Genomic DNA, 21,754 nt, shown 5'->3' with positions numbered 1-21,754 from the left:
ACTAACACAGGGGTAAAAAGGCTCCCTTAAATACTAAAAGATTTTTAAAAATCAATTTATATAACAACGTGGGGAGGAGGGTAACGTACGATTTTTTAAAAATATTTTTTCATCTTATACCAGAAGTACAGTGTGATACAACAATCATGAAATAAACCTGAAGCACATCATCATTAATCGCCAAGGAATGGGGTTTGATACAGACCTCCCTCTGTGCCAGCTTCTGTTTGTCAGTTTGTTTGACTTTGGGACTATTTGCTAGGAGGTGGCGAAGTTTCACGTAGCTCTTCCACAGTTTTTGGTACCTAAGGAAAAGGACAGGCAGACATCTCAGGTAAACAGAAGGTGAACCTACAGCACATCAAAATCAGTTACTTTAAGAGGCCTCTTCAAATCATGTATTACATTCTTTTGATTATTCTTAATGGCAGAAAGCTGTCATTCTAAGGAAGGCTATGACTTTGAGCCTGAGGGGCAGGATGGACAAGAGTTAACTGGAACCTTGCCATTAAGTTGCTTATTGCTTATTTCGGTTGAAAACAAAGTGTGACTCTATAAATGAATCTCTGGAAAGAATTCCAAAGACGCACAAAAACACTTCAACCAATGGAATCATCCTGTTTCTCACTGTTACCTCTTGAAAATAACAGATTTTATTTAAATATATACTTTCTCATATTTGTTGAAAAAAAGACCCTTGCCTTAATAGGGAGACTGTCAGTTGCTGAACTACTTATACCAAATATAAGAGTTGAAGAGTATTAGAATAGGGAATTCCACGTGCACCAACACCCAAGCTACGTAGCTTTTTCATTTTTCCACTGGAGAGGGGAAAAGACTAATGGTGTACACCAATTTGTATTTACCCAACAACATAGGCATATTTGTTGCAGCCAAGTAAGTTATAACCCAGACCAGTCTAAAGGATACCATGAAAGTATCCTGGAAATGAAGAGAATATGCAGTCCTTTATCAATTCACAGTCCTGCCATCTGAGAGTCCACGAGAGCCTAATCACATTCTACTAACATTTTTCTGACAAGAAGGACTTTTCCAAAGATTTCCTGTCATATTAAAATTGCTCTTTTCTTGCCCTTAGCTGGGCCTCTCCTTTTTTTTTTTTTTTTTTTTTAGAGAATGGAGGAAAGAAAGAAGTACTTACACAGTACCTGGTTCACTGCTTCATACTTTTATCCAAAGGGGGAAAAAAAAAGAACAAAACCCTTTAGCCTCTTCTAATATATGTCAGCCAGAACTGTATTTGTGAATTGAAAATCTCCCATGCCCTTTTCTCCCACTGTGAATCCTTTTTTTAAAAAAAAAAAAAAAAAAATAAGTCAGGAAGCTGTTTGTGTGTTTAGCAAGGTAGGAATTGCAAACAGTCCTTAACAGTGTAATGGTACTATCTCCACTCCCATACATACTAAAACTTCTCCCAGAAAACGCTAACATGCCAATTGGAAAAATCCAAATGTGGAAAGTTACATCAATTCTAAGAGTCAGAAGTCATGCCTCCTACTTCCAATACAACCCTTGACTTTGCATGTGATCTTGGGCTCTTAAGATGCCCCCAAAAAGGGAACTCTGCATAAATTCAGCAGTGCTGGGAACCCATATGTACTACTTTCCTCTAGAGGGCACTGAAAAAGTAAAAAATATTAATTATTATTATTATAAGGATGAATAAAGAAAAAGTTCCTTAAAGTTTAAAAACATACAAGGACTTACGTTGACCAAGTTTGCCAAAAATATTCTATTGAATAATAGTTTCTTGCACTCGAATATGTAGAGAAAAAAATTCTTTGGGAGCTACCAAAATTGTTTCATTTGGTAACCTAAACTGGAAGCATGGCTCATTTCAGGTCTTAATTTGTAAAAAGGAAACATCCACTAAAGGGTATTTCTCTGCTAGTTTGGCTGTTAGTAGAAGGTGAAATTGGCTAAGACAAACACCGAGAAATATCTTACTGTGGGTCTCCTGCATAACTCAACTGTGCAGGGCGTATCCCAAAGTGGACGATAATCGGAAAAGTAATCACATCAGGGTTGAACTGTTCACGATCCAGTTGATCGATACGGACAGAGCTTGGTTTCTAGAGAGAAAAATCAAAGCCATTTATTCCCATAAGAAGTCTTTGCGTATTGACTTTATCCTAAGCAGGGAAGGAATTAATCGAACTTTTTTCTAGGAAAGCCTTGTCCTCAAAGGGAAAAGGTCATTTAAAACCCTTTAATTATCGAAGCTATACAATATAAGAACTATAATGCCATCCCTGTAAGTGAGCCTACGCCATTTGGCATAATGAACAATGATTTTGTCCTTTTTTGCAGTCCACATAAAAACCGTTAAAAATTAAACTTTTAAAAGGACACCTCATCAGATATAACTTTTCCTTAACCTCTGCGAAGGCACAGCGGAAGGATTCCACATCACAGGCAGAGCCTGTTCCACTTTAATTTCACATTTCAGGATACACAGACAGATGCCTCTATTTTTAAGTTTTTTTCCCCAACTTGTTCTCAGTGGATCTTATGTATTCCTTCAATTCTACACCTTTAAGTTAGAAAACATAGTGGTACAAAGTCCAAATAGTTAAGCTTCTCTTATTATGTCCATGCAGGGCATTTGTGTATTTTAACAGAGAGCCTACTATTTTTTTCTTCATGTCTAATAAAGGAAGAAGTTAATGGCTCATTCTTTCTGGATCATTTGTGAAATGGCTTTCATCTTGAAAGCTTACATTTATGAAAAGATGGTAAAATGACAGAGGATAGGTTTCAGCAACCTCCTTGCTTACAGTCAACTCTCAGGACAGCCTCAATTAGAGACTCAGTTTTTACTAGTACACTGTAGAGTCTGTGGCTCAGTTGCTTTGAAGGCTAAGGCTATAAAACAGATTCATACAGAAGTCAATAATCTTCATTCTGTCCCACAACAAAGCCCAACAACTGTGATATCAGCCAGCCATCTGATATCCAATGAGGTGACAAAGGGAACAGACTTGGGTGAATTCATCCACATTACTGAAAAAACTCAAGCCTTTCGGAGGCCAAGGCAGGCAGATCACAAGGTCAGGAGTTTGAGACCAGCCTGGCCAACACAGTGAAACCCTGTCTCTACTAAAAATACAAAAATTAGCTGGGCATGGTGGCACATGCCTGTAGTCCCAGCTACTCGAGAGGCTGAGGCAGGAGAATCGCTTGAATCCAGGAGGCAGAGGTTGTGGTGAGCCAAGGTGGTGCCACTGCACTCCAGCCTGGGCAACACAGCGAGACTCTGTCTCAAAAAAAAAAAAAAAAAAAAACTCAAACTTAAGTTTTAAAAGAATGTTTAAGTGTCATTTAATATGCAAAATTTCACTAGTTTCTCAAAGAGTTGGTCTCTGCTCTCAAAATTTGAAAACAGAAAATGTTTTGTTCACATGTAACCTAATATAAAATTATTTAAATGTCCATCAACAGTAGCAATGTGCTATTTAAGGTCAAAGAATTGCTTTCATTATTTCATACAACAAAACAGCAGGATATATTTTTTAAAGAGGAACTGTACAACAGAACACTATTGAATTATGAATATTTCCGTGATTTTAAGCCCCATGCTATGGTACCAACAGAGGAAACAGTAATTTAAAGTATCTATAGTTCTCTAAATTTGTGGCAGGGGTTGGGGGAGCAGGAAATGAAATAAATTCTAGACTTTGGCCACACCCTATAACATTTATTATACCCTCTTTGTGTAAGAATAAAAAACATTCTTGCTAATGACTAAAGTATTCCCTGGCAGAGGCAAAGTGCTTAGGCAGGAAGATTAATTCTTTTCCATAATGGCTTGAAAAATTTAATAAATTTCCCAATATTCTTGCCATTGAGCAATCTTTCAAAGCAAGTCCTACAGAGAATGAAAGGTAGTGTCATGTCTACTTTGTCATATGAGCAACTTCCACACTTCTCAGTAGGATGTTTTCATAATACTGAGTTCTCAGATTTTCTTCCTCCTTTAAGCATATCTTTAGATAAATACTATAAAAGAATTATCTTCAACACATTCCTAAGCCTGACACCGAAATGTCCAATATAAATCTTTCATACTGACTAGGTCTCACTTCAGATTTTCAATACTGGCTTTACAGCATCTCAAGTATGCACAGTTAATCATGCCAATAATTTCTACAATTTTTCAATTCCTCAGAGATCTTACTATTTAGGAAGCACTCCTGGCAAATCTAGCCCAGTGATCTCTCCTAAAATGAGAGGCTTTCCTGATGGGTCCATTAGTTCAACCATTCATCAAAGACTCCTTTCATATGTTTGTGGCCTTTGGGTTTTCACCTGGGCAAGCATCATGCATTAGGTTGGTGCAAAAGTAGTTGCGGTTTCTGACATTAAAAGTAATTAAATTACTTTTAATTACAGTAAAAAGTAATGGCAGAAACCACAACTACTTTTGAACCAACTTGACATATAATTCCACTAGCACCTGGCTCATATAATAGTCCCTCAACAAACTGGTTGAATGATGATCATGGTGATCATAAACTTCATCTATGTCACTGGCTCAAAAACAAGCAATGAGAAAAATCAAACTGTTTGAGGATTTTTTTTTTTTTTTAACTACAAAACTGGGCCTCACTACCTGGAACATATGGGGTTGAGTCAGCCAGGATAATCTTTTTTTTTGAGACGGAGTTTCACTTTTGTTACCCAGGCTGGAGTGCAATGGCGCGATCTCGGCTCACCGCAACCTCCACCTCCCGGGTTCAGGCAATTCTCCTGCCTCAGCCTCCTGAGTAGCTGGGATTACAGGCACGCACCACCATGCCCAGCTAATTTTTTGTATTTTTAGTAGAGACGGGGTTTCACCATGTTGACCAGGATGGTCTCGATCTCTTGACCTGGTGATCCACCCGCCTCGGCCTCCCAAAGTGCTGGGATTACAGGCTTGAGCCACTGCGCCCGGCCCAGGATAATCTTAAGTTTTTTAAAACTCTCCAACTGATTCTCGATTTCAGGAAAACGTAACTATACAATGGAAGGAAGCCCAGGGTGAACATGCTCCCCCAGTGTCTGCTGCAGAACATGGAACTCTCCAAGTGCAACCACCCAGCTGAAAATGGACATCTCCTACCACCATCACCCCATCCTCTGACTCAGCATGAAAAGTGACAGAGGGAATATCAAGATATGCAACTGTTTTAAGAAGAAAAACAGAACTCACAGTCCTACTCTGATAGGGTTATTACTTACATATTTCTTTTAAAGTTACTTCAATAATTATGTGGCTTCACAGTATAATAGTAAAAATTATGTGATTTTTCTGATTTTAAACAAGTTTCATGTTTAAGCATATTTTTATTAAACAATTTTACTTTCTGGATTTGCTTAAAAGAATCGAATCCATACTAGCTAAAATGTTTTATTTGCAAATAACATTTTGTTTGTGCAGATGTTACTGTCACGCTACAAAAAGTGGATCCAGAGTTTTCAGTTTATGAATCAAAGCTATTAAGCAATTGGCAGCTTTTTTGAAAGCAACAGCTTTGTTTAATAGATTATTCCACCTCTTTTCATGGAAATATTTTAATTCTCCATTTCTATAAAATGTAATCCTTGTAAGATGCCAATATATAACTCTTTATGAAACACTAACACGATTTTAGAGGAAAAAAATTGATATAAAGAAAATGCTACGTTTTTATATAAGAATTAGTTTTCTTTTAATTATCTCCTTTTAACGTTCACTTTTTTACTTAAAAAAAGTGAACATTAAAAGCTCATTTTAAAACAAAACACTTAAGAAGCACCCGAAAAAATGGAAAATATTTATAATAATTATGGTGGAGGATCAATAAAAAAGAATACTACAAAAAAGATCAGACAAAGGATATTAATAGGCAATTATCAAAAGAAAACAAGAATGGGCAATAAACATTTAGAAATCAAAATAAATACAAAACTGAACTAAGTAGTTTCCCACCCGTGCCCCCACCCCGCTGCCCATCAAATTCTCTTAGTATAACCAGCATGAAGATAATGGGTACTCTCATATGCTCCCAGAGTACAAGCTTTTCAGCCCTTCTAGAAAGCAATCTGCAACATGCATCAAAAGCCTTAAAAACGTACCTATCTTCAGGTAGAATAAATTTCTGAATTACGTGATTTTACTGCCAAATATGCCTAAATTGTAATATTTTCTTATTTACTAAATATTTAAAGGAAAAATTATCAAAGAACAAGAAGTGGTGAATACCTAAAACTTTCAAAATGTGCTGTTACTGTTTTCATGAAACATTCAGCTCTGGAAAAGAAGGTGCTTCAGCCTCTGAATATACAGACACCAGAACATACCGTCCCAGGGTTAGTAACGATCATGCCTTTACATTCTTCTGCATATTTCTGCCACTCCAGCTCCTCCCACTGAAGCATGTTGGCAATCTCCTCCTCGGGCACCAGGGCTTTGCTGCACCGTAACAAGTATAGGAGAATCTGGTGCATCGACAGCACTTCCTTTCCTCCATCTTGGATGGGAGTGGGAGGGGAGAGAAGGGGAAAAAATAAGGCTACTCAACTTATAGCAAATCAACAACTGAATAAGGAAAAAACAAGACAATGAAGGAAAAGAGCACGTACAAAAAGGTAATTTAAAATTTACACTGTTTAACCAGGTGCCAAATAATACGAAAGCCATTTGTTTCATTGATGAACAGTGCTCGTAAACCATCTCATTTACTAAATTGGCAACAACAACATTATAAATGATAAAAGGCTCCATTTGTGAGGTGTGAATATAAAAAATGTGCCTATGTAAATAAATTTATAGCCACCTAGCATAAAGAACCATAGTTTATAATATACAGAACCATGTTATGTCTTAAATATTTTATCATTCTTTCTGAGGTTAACAGATGAAAGCTCTTTAGAAGTGATGTTACTGTCTTAAGGAAATTCTAAGCTTTTATGAGACATTTATGGATGTCTTCAATGAGCTATTGTTGCATTATGGTCTAATTTTTTGGTGCTAATGTGCTGCACCTGCCATGATGAACAGAGCTAAAGAGCCCATGCTAATATCACAGAAGATCATTATGGAGTTAGTACATGGAAAAAATACCAAGTGTTCTGAGGCCTACAGAAACATATAGCATCAAGTACAGGGATAAAAATAACAAAGGGCATCATTCAAGTACCTTGGAAAAAGCCAATTAATCTAGTACTTGATAAACCAAAGACATCCACTTCACGTGGGCATTAACGCGGGGTCCACGTGCTTCTGCCTTCTCTTTGGACTTAGCTTCTTGACCAGCATGGGCAACCATTTTACACCATTTTTCTTTGCCTGTTCCCACCCAAACGAAGGACAAGAGCCCTGAAGAGAACAATCATTACCCTCTCCCAGGACATGAGATATGCTTTGAACAGTAGTACAGGACCAAACACTTCAGGGAGAAAGACGGAGACCAAGAGCATAAGATGGCAGCAATGGGATGGCACAGAAAAGTGTCCTCCTTGGTCAGAGGGATTAGTGGCACCCAGTTTGGGTCTGGGATACTAAACAATTTTAATACGGCCTGCTGTGGGCTAAGAACTTGAGTCACGACTGCACATCTGAGAGAAAAGAGAGTAAATGTCAACATTTCTGTGTGAGCTGTGTTCCTCCATCTGAGATGTTACTCTGGAACGAGACTGCACTGCTGTTCTACAGCCACTATATATGTAGGCATGCATTCACTCATTCATCCAAATATTCATTCATTCAACAAATATTTATAGAGTACCTATTATGTAACAGCCACTGTTCTAGGCCCTGAGAACACAGCAATGATGGAAATTGCCAAAGCCTCACCTTCCTGAAGCTTATACTGCAGTAGAGACAATAAAAAAGAGCTACATAAAAGATCAGGTTGAGATGAGTGCTACAAAGAAGAATCAAACAGGGCAAGGAACTAGAGTGTATCTAAAAGGATGGTTAGGAAAGGAATCTTCTAAGAGGTTTCACATAGACAAAACTTGAAAGGAACAAGGGAGGCCACCATGCAGCAGTCTGGAAGAGAAGAAAGAGCAAATGCCCTAAGGTGGAATGGAACTGCACTGCTATGCACTGTGCCCTGGTGGAGTGGAACTGTGCCCAGGAACTCCAATGAGGCCACTGTGGATGGTGTGAAGTGAGAAGAATGTGAGAGAGGCAGCAGGGAAGTTGGAGCTTACAAAGCTTTACAGCTCATCAAGAGCTCTGAAGTTGACTCTGAGATGGGAGCATGTTTTTCACCATATGTGCCAGGGACAGAGTGGTCCCATGTCATCATCACCACAGAAAAAACGCCACAAGTTCTAGGCGCTCAAGAAGTACATAGGCTAATAATGATGGATCACAATAGTTCCTAAAGGAATCTTTGTAGATAACACTCAGAAAATAAAGTTACCTTAATCAAAGACGCTGTGCTTCTTTCTGAAAAGTACATAAATAATTGTCCAAGAACTGACAAAATCACAAAATACATCAACCCACATTAAGATATGTTCTATCTACTAATTCATAGCAGTGACATTTTTTATGCCTCATTACAAAGCAACTGCCTTAAACCCAAAAGTCATCATTAATAAGCAAATTTCCATAGTGTTATGGACTCAATGTTTGTATTCCTCCAAATTTCATATATTAAAATCCTTTTTTTTTTCTTTTTTGATTCAGGGTCTCTGTCACTCGGGCTGGAGTGCAGTGATGCTATCACAGCGCATCTGAGCCTCAACCACCTAGGCTCAAGCAAGCCTCCCATCTCAGCATCCCAAGTAGCCGGGACTACAGGCGTATGCTACCATGCCTGGCTCCTTTTTAAATTTTTTTGTAAAGACAGGGTCTAACTATGTTGCCCAGGCTGTTCTCCAATTCCTGGGATCAAATGATCCTCGCACCTCAGCTTCCCAAAGTGCTGGGATTACAGGTGTGAGCCACAGCACACAGCCGTATATTAAAATCTTAACCCCCGGTATGATGGTATTAGGAGGTGGGGCCTTTGGAGGTAATTAGGTCATGAGGGTGAAGCCCTCATAAATGGGATTAGTGCCCTTAAAAGAAGAAACACGAAAGGGCTTGCTTCCTCTCTCTTTTCTCTAGCAGATGAGGATATGAGAAGATGGCTGGCTATGAAGCAGTAAGAGGGCCTTCATCAACCAGCTAACTACGATGGCACCCTGATTCCCGACTACCAGCCTCCAGAACTGTGAGAAGTAAGTGTTTATTGTCTAAGCCATCAGTCTATAGTGTTTTTGTTAGTACAGTTCAAACAAAGACCCATGGTTAGGGGGGCATATTTCTCCAAATCAGTCTCAAAACACATTCCAGCTGGGCATGGTGGCTCATGCCTGTAACCCCAGCACTTTGGGAGGCCGAAGGGAGCAGACTGCTTGAGCTTCGGAGATCAAGGCCAGCCTGCGCAACATGGCAAAACCCAGCTCTACAAAAAATAGAAAAATTAGCCAGGCATGATGGCACATGGCACGTGCCGGTGGCCCCAGCTGCTCAGGAGGCTGAGGTGGGAAGACCACCTAAGCCCAGAAGGTTGAGGCTGCAGTGAGCCGTGACTGTGCCACCTCACTCCCACCTGGGGACAAAGTAAGACCCTGTCTCAAAAAATAAAATAAAATAATAAAAACATATTCCAATCCACCTGCATGTGACATGTGTTCCTCAACCGGTAATGTTCCCCTCTTTGCTAAGGAGCCCAGGAAACCCATAATGCCTCTCTCTCAGTCTGAGTCCGTGATAATTTCCAATCTCCTGAGGGGACTGAGGTGAAAAGGTGGAAGAAAAAATTTTCTAACGTCAGAATATGTTGCCTACACACTTCACGTACATATACACAGAACAGCAGGAATAAAGGAAACCTAGAGAACCCTGGAAAGAACTGCCACACTAACTAGATTCACTAGGAACTAAGGAAAGAGTAAAATAGTTTTTGGCTTATAATGCCTAGACTTGGTGAGATGACTTAAGAGTACCAGGGACTTTAAGAACACAATAGGAGTGTAAAATACCGTAAGAAGGAACAGAATATTGCTTTGCTGTAAGGATTAGAAAAAAGATACATGTTTTCACGGGGGGGAAGAGCATGAACGAAGGAGTAAATATACAGGTCCAGGTATATAAAACAGCACTAGAATCTCCACACAAGCATTTACATGGCACTTCAGAAAAAAGAGAAACGGACTTGCGACAGTGAATGTAATGTGAAATGACTTTTAAAAGAGCTACTGGGAGAGAGGAATACTACAGACCAAGACTCCCTTAAAAGACTCAACTCTGTAGAAAATAATTAATATAGATACTGTCCAATTTAGGAAAAAAATAACTGTAAGATTAAGAAATAAGGCTGTTGGCCAGGTGTGGTGGCTCACACCTGCAATCCCAGCACTTTGGGAGGCCGAGGTGGGTGGATCACCTGAGGTCAGAGGTTCAAGGCCAGCCTGGCCAACATGGCGAAACACTGTCTCTACTAAAAATACAAAAATCAGCCAGGTGTGATGGTGGACTACTATAATCCTAGCTTCTTAGGAGGCTGAGGCAGGAGAATCGCTTGAACCTGGGAGGAAGAGGTTGCAGTGGGCCAAGATTGTGCCACTGCACTCCAGCCTGGGCGACAGAGCAAGACTCCGTATTAAAAAAAAAAAAAAAAAAAAAAAGAATGGCAGTGATCCACCTTCTTATTTAGGTGCGATGCTAATGATGAGGGAGGAGTAAGCCGCACAACAGCATAGAAACCAGACGTAATTCAAAACAACCATATACACGCATCAGGTGCAAAGTTAACAACACTGAAGGAGAAACCACAAATCCATGTTGAAATCTGCTAAATATTTCGAATGGCAACTAAACCTTAAAGAGATTTTATTTACCACTATAACTAAGTAGAAACTCGGGGCAGATAACCTGAGGTGAAAGGTTTCTCAAGGAAGGTGATGGAGACTCAGCTCCCTGTCTGGTTTTGGGTTCAATTTCCATGGAAAGAGGAGGCGCATAAATTAGAGAGTCCTGCCAGAGCCCACAGGGCATGGGCTACATCTCTCACACCCAGCCTGGCAAAAAGACACTCCATAAACATTTGTGGAATGACTTTCTGAAGCAGACTAATAACTTGGCCGCTTGCACTCAGGCTGCCATGAATTCACTAATGTTAATGAATTGGCTCTTTTGGTTTGTCTGCTTTGCCACTTGTTTATGTTGGGGATTTATGGAGCCATGTCACTGAGGGCTAGGAAGTAATTTTTATCTTGTTGGCTGAAATAAATAGGACATGATATAAATGAGAAATGAGAGCGGGTAAGCTAAGGTTAGCAGGACTTCTGCCAACTCTGGGACTGGAACTGTGACAACAGCTCATTATTCGGGAAGAACTGGAGTTTGTGTTTCAGGGAATGAATCTGGACAGTCATTAATGAACTGACAGACTTTATAAACTGTTTCTTAGAGACCCAGTTCTCTCAGTTTATATTGCTTGATTATTTATACGGTTATTTGGGGAGGGGGTAATTTGTTAGGGAATCTGTATTAAGTATATGGCTGATTATAAGAGTATTTCTCAACTGTATAATATTCAACTTTAAGAAATACAAAAATATCATCTCCTTTCTCTACACTGAGAGTAACTGTATGACTGCATTTCTGTGTCTTCTGGATATTCCTGCTGAGACATCCTACTAATCTTCTAAAATATGTATTAACAGGTCTTTTCTACATTTTCCAAATGTATACTAAGTTGTGGTACTAACAGATGGTTTTGCAAACTACACTTGCCTCCTGGAAATTCTATGACACTCTCCCACCTCCTGACCCCCTGCCAGCCATACCTGAGAACTACGGCTCCAGACGGGGCAATTTCAAAGAATCAATTTTCCAGACAGTCAATTTGCAAAACTGATTCAGGATTTGCAATGCTTTATTAGGGCAGTAATATAAGCAATGAGTAGGCTTTTCCCTAAGATTGATCTCATTATCTTGAATTACAACCTACCTTTGCCCCAGTTACACTCAGAATAAAACCTTATACTCAGTCTAGTTCATATCAAGTATTCTGCGACCAAAGGTAGAGAGTGGGATAGGAAACAAAATTTAAGAAAAATTTTTAAATCTCAATAAACTGATTGCTCTGACTTGGTTTCTGGTTAACTGGCCAGCATTGAATAATCCTTGGTTTAAACTATCAAGCTTACTTTTGGGTAAAGTTGTCCAAAGCAACTGGGACAGCTATCTTCAAAATGGGTAAACTTAAGAATTAGAGAAATATGATGATGACTTATAAAACTTGAATTTTCAGTTAGATATTACAGTAAACTGACACAAATAAAAAGCAAGTAAGAATGAGAAGACCACAAAGTAATAATGAGAAGACCACATAGAAAATACGTGAAAAGCTACTCATTCTCAAAGAAGCTCAAGAAACATGCAAATAGTAACATCAGACTTTTTGCTTATCGGATGGACTAAACCAGGGCTGTCCAATCTTTTGGCTTCCCTGGGCCACAATGGAAGAATTGTCTTGGGTCACACTAAAATATACTAACAAAAGCTGATGAGTTTATAAAGAAAAATCACAAAAAAACTCATAGTGTTTTAAGAAAGTTTACGAATTTTTGATGGGCCCTATCCAAAGCCATCCTGGGCCAGACATGGCCCACCGGCTGCAGGTGGAACAAGCTTGGACTAAACTGTAAAAGACTAGTAAGATCCTAGCCAGGTGTGGTGACTCACACCAGTAATCCCAGCACTTTGGGAGGCCAAGGTGGGCGGATCACAAAGTCAGAAGATCGAGACCATCCTGACCAAAACACGGTGAAACCCCGTCTCTACTAAAATACAAAAAATTAGCCCGGTGTGATGGCACACATCTGTAGTTCCAGCTACTCAGGAGGCTGAGGCAGGGGAATCACTTGAACCCAGGGAGTTGCAGTGAGCCGAGATAGCGCCATTGCACTCCAGCGTGGCAACAGAGCAAGACTCTGTCTCAAAAAAAAAAAAAAAAAAAAAAAAGACGAGGCTGATGAACACCATGTTCATCTCTACTAAAAATACACAAATTAGCCAGGTGTGGTGGCAAGTCCCTGTAATCCCAGCAACTTGGGAGGCTGACGGAAGAGAACCACTTGAACCCGGGAGGCAGAGGTTGCCACTGCACACCAACCTAGGCGACAGAGAAAGACCCAGTCTCAAAAAACAAACAAACAAAAAAAAAGACTAGTAACATCCAGTATTGGCAGGTGTCTAGAAAAAGAGTACTTTCAAAAGCTATTGGTCAGAACTACAAATTGGTATATCCTTTCTAGAGAAAACTTGGCCAACATCATTTTGAATTTAAAATGTGCATGCTACCTTAACAAATAATTTCACTTCTAGAACTCTACCTTACAGAAACAAAAAATACAACAGGACAGACACAGACGATTTCTGAAGCATTTATACAAAATGCAGGGAAAATGGAGAACTCCGAAATATTTGTCACCACAGGAATTAGTAAAAAAAAAAAATGTCCATCCATAATATAAAATGCTAAATATGTATCAAAGAATGAAGCAAAGTATTTACAGTACAGAGAATGCCTGAAGTATCTGAGTTAAAAAAAAAAAAAAAAAGTTGTGTAACGTATTTAGTGTTATTCCACTTGAAGAAAAAAAGCATAATTCTTCTTATAGCTGTTAAAACAAATTCAAATCAAGCCATTTACAATATTTACTCATTTTCACATTTTTAGAAGGAGGTGTTCACTTTTTTTACTTTACATACTTTTGTATTGTTTGTGTACACACATACATACACACACACACACATACACACACAGTCAACATGATCAAAAGCAAAAGCAACACTTCAATTTTCTGAAGAAATTGTTATTTTCAATAAATGGTGCTGGATCAATTGTATAACCACATTGAAAATAATGAGTTTTGACCCATATCTCATACCAATTGTAAAAGCAAATTAAAGACTGATTACAGATCTAAATGTGAAGAAAATATAAGTGAGTAATTTGACATTGGGGTAGGCGAAAATTTCATAAACAATACAAAAAGCTCTAATCATAAAGGAATATATATCTATAAATTGGACTACATCAAAATTAAGAATTTCAATTCATCAAAAATCACCATTAAGATAAAAAAACAGTCTACAGAGAAGGTATTGGCAATATATATATCTAATAAAGAACTCATATACAGTATATAATTCTAAGAACCTAAAATATCAATGAGACAAAGGCTGATATTGCCCAAAAGAAAAATGGGCAAAAGACTTGAACAGATGCTTTTAAAAAACGCTATCTAGGTACCCAATAAATACATTAAATGGTGCTCCATTTTATTAATCATTAGGAGAATGCAAATTAAAATCATCCCAAATTAAAATCGCTTAAATCATCACTTCTTGGCCTTTTGACTAAGATTAACTACAGAATGGCTAAATTGACAAAGAAAAAATAAATGCCAAGTGGTGAGAATGTGAAATAACTTGAATTTTCATACACTGTTAGTGGGAAGATAAAACAATATAGTCACTCTGGAGAACTGAAAGTGTCTATAAAGCTTAATATAAACACACCCAGAATTCCACTCCTTGGTATGGTATGTACATAACAGAAAAATACATATATATATGCTCACTAAACGATATATGCAAGTTGTCTTTGGTGGACATACATATGCTATTCAAATATACAGATACAGATATATAGTGAATATATCTATATATAGTGAATATAGAACATGAATATACATGCCATGAATATATAGACATATTATACATAATTTTATATATATATATTATATATATATATATAATACCCAAATGTCCATTAATCATAGATAGGTTTATTTTAATTTAGTCATCCCATATAATACTATATAGTAATAAGAAGAAGGCAACTACAGTCAACTGCAACAAGAGATGATTCTGAAATACGTTAAACAAAAGACAGAAGCAAAAGAGAATATAAAATTCTAGTTTTTATAGTTCAAAAACAAGTAAAACTAATACATGGTGTTTCAAGCCAGAATAGCGGTTACCCTTGAGGGTCTGGGCAGTCACTGGACAAAGGTCCAAAGGAGGTTGTTGGATGCTACTAATCTTGACCTGCTGCTGGGTGCATGGGCATATTCACACTGTAAAAACTCACTGAGGTCTTATATTCACGATACGTGCACTTTTCAATATTTATGTTATAGTTCAATCAAAAGTTTACTTTATAAAAATGAGAGGCCAGGCGCGGTGGCTCACGCCTGTAATCCCAGCACTTTGGGAGGCCCAGGCGGGTGGATCACGAGGTCAAGAGATCGAGACCATCCTGGTCAACACGGTGAAACCCCGTCTCTACTAAAACTACAAAAAATCAGCTGGGCATGGTGGTGCGTGCCTGTAATCCCAGCTACTCAGGAGGCTGAGGCAGGAGAATTGCCTGAACCCAGGAGGCAGAGGTTGCAGTGAGCCAAGATCGCGCCATTGCACTCCAGCCTGGGTAACAAGAGCGAAACTCCGTCTCACAAAACAAAACAAACAAAAAAAAAAAAATGAGAGATAACACCAAAGAATTTTTGAATAGGCCAGGCGTGGTGGCTCATGCCTGTAATCCTAGCACTTTGGGAGGTCGAGGCGGGTGGATCACGAGGTCAGGAGTTTGAGACCAGCCTGGCCAACATGGTGAAATCCCGTCTCTACTAAAAATATAAAAATTAGCCGGGCATGGTGGCACACGCCTGTAATCCCAACTACTCGGGAGGCTGAGGAAGGAGAATCACTTGAACCTGGGAGGTGGAGTTTGCAGTGAGCCAAGATCGTGTGACTGCACTCCAGCCTGTGCAACAGGAGTAAGACTCCATCTCAAAAAAAAAAAAAAAAAAAAAATTTTTGAAAAGCACACTCATTAGTAACCAAAAACATGAATATTTAGATAAGGCACTATTATGCACAATTAAATAAAATCAGTAAACAAGTATTTACTGAGTCTCTGCTATGTGCCATGAAGTATGTTAACATTAGCGACACGAGACAGACAAATGTTTACTCTTCAGCCTCATGGAACTCACCACCGAAATTTTTTAAAAGGAAGAAAGAAAGGAGAAAAGGAAGACAGACAGGCCTAAAATGCTAAAAATGAATATTAACACAATTTTCACATCAGCATAAACTGATGTTATTCTTTCGACAAGAAATTTGGCGCTATATATCATGATCTTTAAAAATACCCATCTGCTCAATGCATTATTAAAAAATAGAGGCAAATCATATACTAGTAGATGACAACCATATAAAAAACACCCTTATATGCACAGAAAAAGATGGAAATATTTATCAAAATATGTTTTTTAATTCACCATTTTCTAAAAGATCTTTTAAAAAGTTACATTATGAAAAACAAATCAACCATAATTTCCTAACTAATACCAAAATGTATTTTAAAAATATTTTTCTGAATCCTTTGGAGTCTGCTTAGTATGAATATTTTCAAAGGGAAGTCTAATGAAAAGGTAAACCCTGTTTAAAAAGAAATCAATAGAGCTTTTTCTTTCTGACAACCTAAATGTTATCCCTATGTACTTATGTGAGAGTTGAAATCCCATAAAGTAAATATCCAACATCAGATTTTTCTTTAAGGTGATTTTAAAACTGCCTACTTTCTCTCAGACATCTGTTTGGTCATAAAATGCCTAGAGGAAAGTAGATATAGAAAGGAAAAGGCTTTTCAACAAATTCACTCTAACACCATTTTCTAATAAGTTTACTGCTGAAGCTCCATTCTAAAATCAAAGATTCATTCACCAGAAAAGAAAAAAGGGCATTTCAATAAAACAAAACCAGATATAAAAAGGAGAAAAGCCTTTGGATGTATTTCCAAACAAAATAAACATGAACAGTAATACTAAAAGTATGAGTCATGCTAACCTAGAATAAACTAAGCCATTTTGACTGTCTGGACTGAGAAAAGAGTATGAGGGAAAAAATCTTGAGAAAAATCAGAACCGGGCAGAGGAGACAAGAAGCTAAAAGCCACACAAGAGGAATCAGAGGCAGCAGGAAAGTAAGGAGCGCCCAGGCACCGCAGCAGGGAGGAGACCAACACTGAGGCACGTCCTCTGGAACCGGTCTGCAGGAGGCTGCCTTCGGCATCAGCAGCTGCAGTGAGCTAGGGACAGGGTGAGACCGGGGCTGGCACTGAAGCAAAGCTTGGCTGTGAATGGACAAGAGCACTGGAGGAAGCCAGACCCTGACAGGCTCACTGCAGGGCTCCCAGGCATGAGGGAGGCAAGGGCTCCTGCCCGAGGGGGGACAAGAGGCATAAGGAGGACAGCTTGAACGTAGGACTGAAATTCTTTAACTGCTGCTATTGGGTGGAAAGGTTACATGAAGAAAAACTCCCCAACCAAGATTACAGACTGCAGATTTATAGCAGCAACTATGTTTTATTCTCCAGTATTACTGAGCAGCCCACATGTAAAAGAAAAGGCAAGCAGTTGGATTGATGACATTTACTTGGAGATAGTGGCCATACAAGCAGCTGAGACAGCTGGAACTGACTGTCAGAGCACATGACCTGGTGGGGAAGGCAAAGCAAAGTGGCCGTTTGTAAAGGAGAAAAGGGAAGATCCAAGTTGAAGAAAAGGCAATAAGGACATGAGAGGCTGGAAGGACCGAAGGATGTCACCAGACAGGGAGATACTAGAGTCAAATTCTAGGGATAAATTAATACAGGGTGGTGGCATGGTCCAAGGTTTTATCTTAGGATTAAGTGGCTGAGTGGTGACAATCATTACAGTAGAAAACATCAAATAATCATATGGCTCAGGGTAAAACAGTAAGTGAAGTTCTCACCAGGCTGGTAACAGAATCTTGTGGAGAGAGGAAACTGCAAGCCAGGTTTCACAGCGCTGGATAAAGCTGGCAATTGACCAGTAAATAAATAAAGGAGTGGGAAGAAGGTGGCAGAAGCCTCAAGGAGAAGGATTTTGCAAGGAAAAAAGCATCCAAAAGATTTCATTAAAAATCCTTTTTTTTTTTTTTTTTTTTTAAATTTTAGAGACAGGGCTTGCCATGTTGCTCAGGCTGGTCTCAAACCCCTGGGCTCAAGCAATCCTCCCTCCTCAGCCTCCCAAAAAGCTGAGACTGTAGGTACATGTCACTAAACTGACTCCAAGCATTTTAAAAAACACTAAATCTAATGCCAAATATTACAGTTGGGTTCTTTTAAAAAAAAAAATAGAAAACAGTGAAAATGTTGCTTTAAGAAATTATCATATATTTTGATATATATCATCCTTATATATTTTGAGAGAAAAAATTATTTTATATCTTTTTTCACCATCAAATGAATTCAAGCACATGTCAAAATATAGAAAAAAATAATCCTACTACCTTAATGCAACTATTATTACAGTGATTTTTTTCAGCACAGTTATAATCATATTGTATTTTAAATTTTATATTGTTTTCCAATTAGCCACATGCATTTTTTAAGCCACAATCAGTTTTCCGTGTTAACACACCTGCATGATATTTGTCAAGTAGATTCCTAAAATTTATAAATCCATTTTCCATCATTCATCTAACTTGGGCCACCATATTTTATGTAGGGATATAAATCCACATGTATAATTTTACATTTCCATGCCTAACCTGAGAACTAGATAATTAACAGTAGCTAAGGTAGGAAAGTTGTCCCTGAAGATTGAAAGGAAAACGGCAAGCTTATTTTCAGATGCACTCTCTCACCGGGTCACTGACAAGCCAGAAGATTTACCTGGAAGAAATCTTACAAAACGTGGCATGAAATGAAATCTTGGGCAGCAGGGAGGACTGTCTTCAAACAAAGGACCTGAAAGCAAACAAATGAAAAAAAAAAAAGAAAGAAAAAGAAAAATCAAACAGCCTTTAAAAACAAGCACTGCAACTTAATTTCTAAGATTTACGATAACCACAAAAACTACCACCAGAAGTAGGGACATAAAAAATGCCACCACCTCCTGCCACTCCTCCTCACTGGCTAAATCAATCATCGGTAACTGCCACAAGCACCCAAGGAAGATTGCAATGAGAAGAGTATACGATGGCAAAAAGAGGAGGAAAGCCCCAAGTAGCAAAGACATACAGTAAAGCATTACTCTTTTTTTTAAATCCTCTTACTTACCTTTAAGATTCCAGTCATATAATTCCAAAATATCTCTGAATAGAAATAGTGAAAAGAGTTCAAGCCCTTTCACACAAAAATTCTGAAAAATAAACCAAAATTAAATTACTATAGATTGGCAAATATATATTAACTGAAAGTTCTACTTGTTCTTGTCAAGTACCTTTAAAAGTGTCTGTTGAAACTATACTAAAACCATATAGTTTCCTGAAAAGTATGGCCACTGATCACTAGTTTCAGATGGAAATGAAATAGATAATAATGCCATTAGGATTTCTTAATGTCAACTTAGCCCTTCTCAGTATACAAATAAAATGAGAAATTTAAAAAGTAAAGTCTCACTTATACTAATATCACATTTTTCTAATTCAATTATAAACTGTATCAGAATCTTCTGGGGACTTTTTGTTAATTCAGATTATACATAAGCACCTGCAGACTCTGATAGGCTTGTCCCCCACCCCCACCCCACACGTCAAAAAAATTGTTTTTTGGAGTTACCAAAAAACAGAAGTCATGTGTACCCAAAAAGTTCAAATTCGTAATGAAGGCAAATAAAGGGCTAAGAAAAACTATATAACTCTGCACCAAAATTTCTCCTGTAAACAAGCTAACCAGATGATATATTTGCAACTGAGACTTATCTCATAATTATTCTGCCTACTTATTTTGCTCAGGGTTCATAAATCAGCCTCTGTGAGATCACGCCAGAAATCATAAACTTTTACAATAGCAAATGAAGGCATATGACCTTAAAAACCAAAAGGAAGTTAAAAAAAAAAAAAAAAAAAAAAAAAAACCCTTCTAAGCAGGAGAATGAAGGAGTGGTTCTTTTTCTTTAATTCTTTTTGAAAGGAAGGTACAATGAACAAGACTTGCTCAGAATGAAACAGGTGCCAACGAGGCACACATTTCATGCCCATCCATTTCCCCCTCCATGGTCCCTGCCCATGACAGAGCTGTCCCATTAAACAAGGTTTGCAAGAAGAGCCAGGGGCTCCAGAAATTGACCCGGACTCCAACACAATGTTAAGTGCACAAGCTTGTTTGCTGTCTAGTTGCTATTTCTTAGTATGATTTGTTGACACCAGTAAATTCAAGATCAGGCTATGAATCATTCTGAGATTCACATTAATCTTCCTTTGGAATTTTAAATCTCTTGCATATATTTAGATAAATCTGCTGCTGAGCACCAGCAATGAAAAACAATTAGGAAAAATATGTAAATATATGGGAAGAAAAATGAAGCAAGCATTGATCTTGTCATTGGAGATAACAAATAAGATTATTACAACAGCCATCAGATTGTTTCACTATTCCAATTTCCTCTCTGATAATGGCCAGTAACCAAAATCTGTCCCCTACGTAAAAGAAACTAGAAACAGATGTAAAGTTAATATCAGCAGATGTAACACAAGGAGAAATGGGTTCAAAAACAAGTCAACAAGTTGAAAAATGACCTGAATTTTAACCTTGATACTAGAGCTACATTTCACTGACACTTTCAACAGTGAATATGATACTTTAGAGATATTCCTGGCAAAAGCCAGATCTGGCCACGTTCAGTGCTTTAAAATAGTAGTGTGGAACAAGCAAAAGAGCAGACAACATCAAACCATCATACAGTCTTTTCCCTTACCTCCGGCATCATCTCTTCAATGAAATGAATTGTGTAGTCTATGTTGAATCTAATTACTTTACACAGTGGAATCTGCAATAAAAAGAAGTGAGGTTCAGCTCCCCAATATCTCCCTGCAGGCTCATATTACACACGTTTGTTACCTGACCCAAAAGGCCATGAACCAAATGAGAAGGCTTCACCTTCATCTCAGCGGCTAACAACACTGCATATGAAGCTTGACCACAACTGCTGGATTTTAATGACAAGAACCCAGCTGGCCTGGCCTCGCCAAGAAACCTGCATAATGTGGTGCTTAATTAACAGTATTAGCAGCAGCAACACAAACATGACAAGATCCCATTCAAACCACCCATATCACCTCTAAAGAATTAATAAAACCTTAACCATAAACATTTCTGTTTCTCAAGTTTTTAAAATATTTTAGAATCTCTGGCTCCTTAGGCAGATCAGAGATAGTAGGGTAATGACTCATCAATTATGGATTCATAGGTCACTGAAAACATCCAATTCATGCTACCCATCTGGCTCTTGAGAAAAAGCAATTGTGGTAATAAATATAATAATAGCAAGTTATAATAAAAATAATAATAGCTAACACTTTTTGAGCCAGGCACTGTTCCAAATGCTTCCCAAAATTCATTCATGTAACCATCACAGCAAACCTATGAAACAGGTTTGGCTACTATGTCCATTGTACAGTGCAGGAAACCAAGGCAGAGAGTCATCAGGTACCTTGTCTAAGATAACAGGTAGCTTGGCGAACTGGGAAGTCTTCCTCTAGACCCCAGCTCTTAGCCACTAGAGTATACCCCTCTCATTACCTGCTCTAATACTCAGGATACATGTGAAAATGAAGGAAGGCCCAGCATCAAATAAATCCACATCTATCTTACTTTACCAGTGTATCATCAGACAACTGCATATTGCCTACACATAATAGGTTTTCCGTAAATAT

At 38.2% G+C, this 21,754-nt stretch overlaps 1 protein-coding gene across 7 annotated transcripts in view; it reads right to left on the bottom strand.

Moving 5' to 3' along the window:
- DROSHA (drosha ribonuclease III) overlaps nucleotides 1–21,754 on the bottom strand; it is a 140,132-nt gene that overhangs the window by 69,535 nt on the left and 48,843 nt on the right. For 6 of the 7 annotated variants that reach the window (XM_032279037.1, XM_032279042.1, XM_032279043.1 and 3 more), the window contains 6 exons: nucleotides 20,797–20,868; nucleotides 19,158–19,239; nucleotides 18,771–18,845; nucleotides 6,346–6,515; nucleotides 1,969–2,093; nucleotides 206–305 (listed from right to left, as the gene is read on the bottom strand). In XM_032279037.1, coding sequence (XP_032134928.1) covers nucleotides 206–305; nucleotides 1,969–2,093; nucleotides 6,346–6,515; nucleotides 18,771–18,845; nucleotides 19,158–19,239; nucleotides 20,797–20,868 — 624 coding nt within the window. The remainder of the gene's footprint in view (nucleotides 1–205; nucleotides 306–1,968; nucleotides 2,094–6,345; nucleotides 6,516–18,770; nucleotides 18,846–19,157; nucleotides 19,240–20,796; nucleotides 20,869–21,754) is intronic. The other variant, XM_032279040.1, reaches the window with a different exon arrangement.

This window comes from Sapajus apella, unplaced genomic scaffold (genome assembly GCF_009761245.1).
Source record: "Sapajus apella isolate SASKATOON/1434 unplaced genomic scaffold, GSC_monkey_1.0 scaffold11, whole genome shotgun sequence".
Classification (NCBI taxonomy): Eukaryota; Metazoa; Chordata; class Mammalia; order Primates; family Cebidae; genus Sapajus; species Sapajus apella.
Note: the sequence above shows the minus strand (reverse complement) of the source record. Positions and strands in the feature narration are given on the sequence as shown.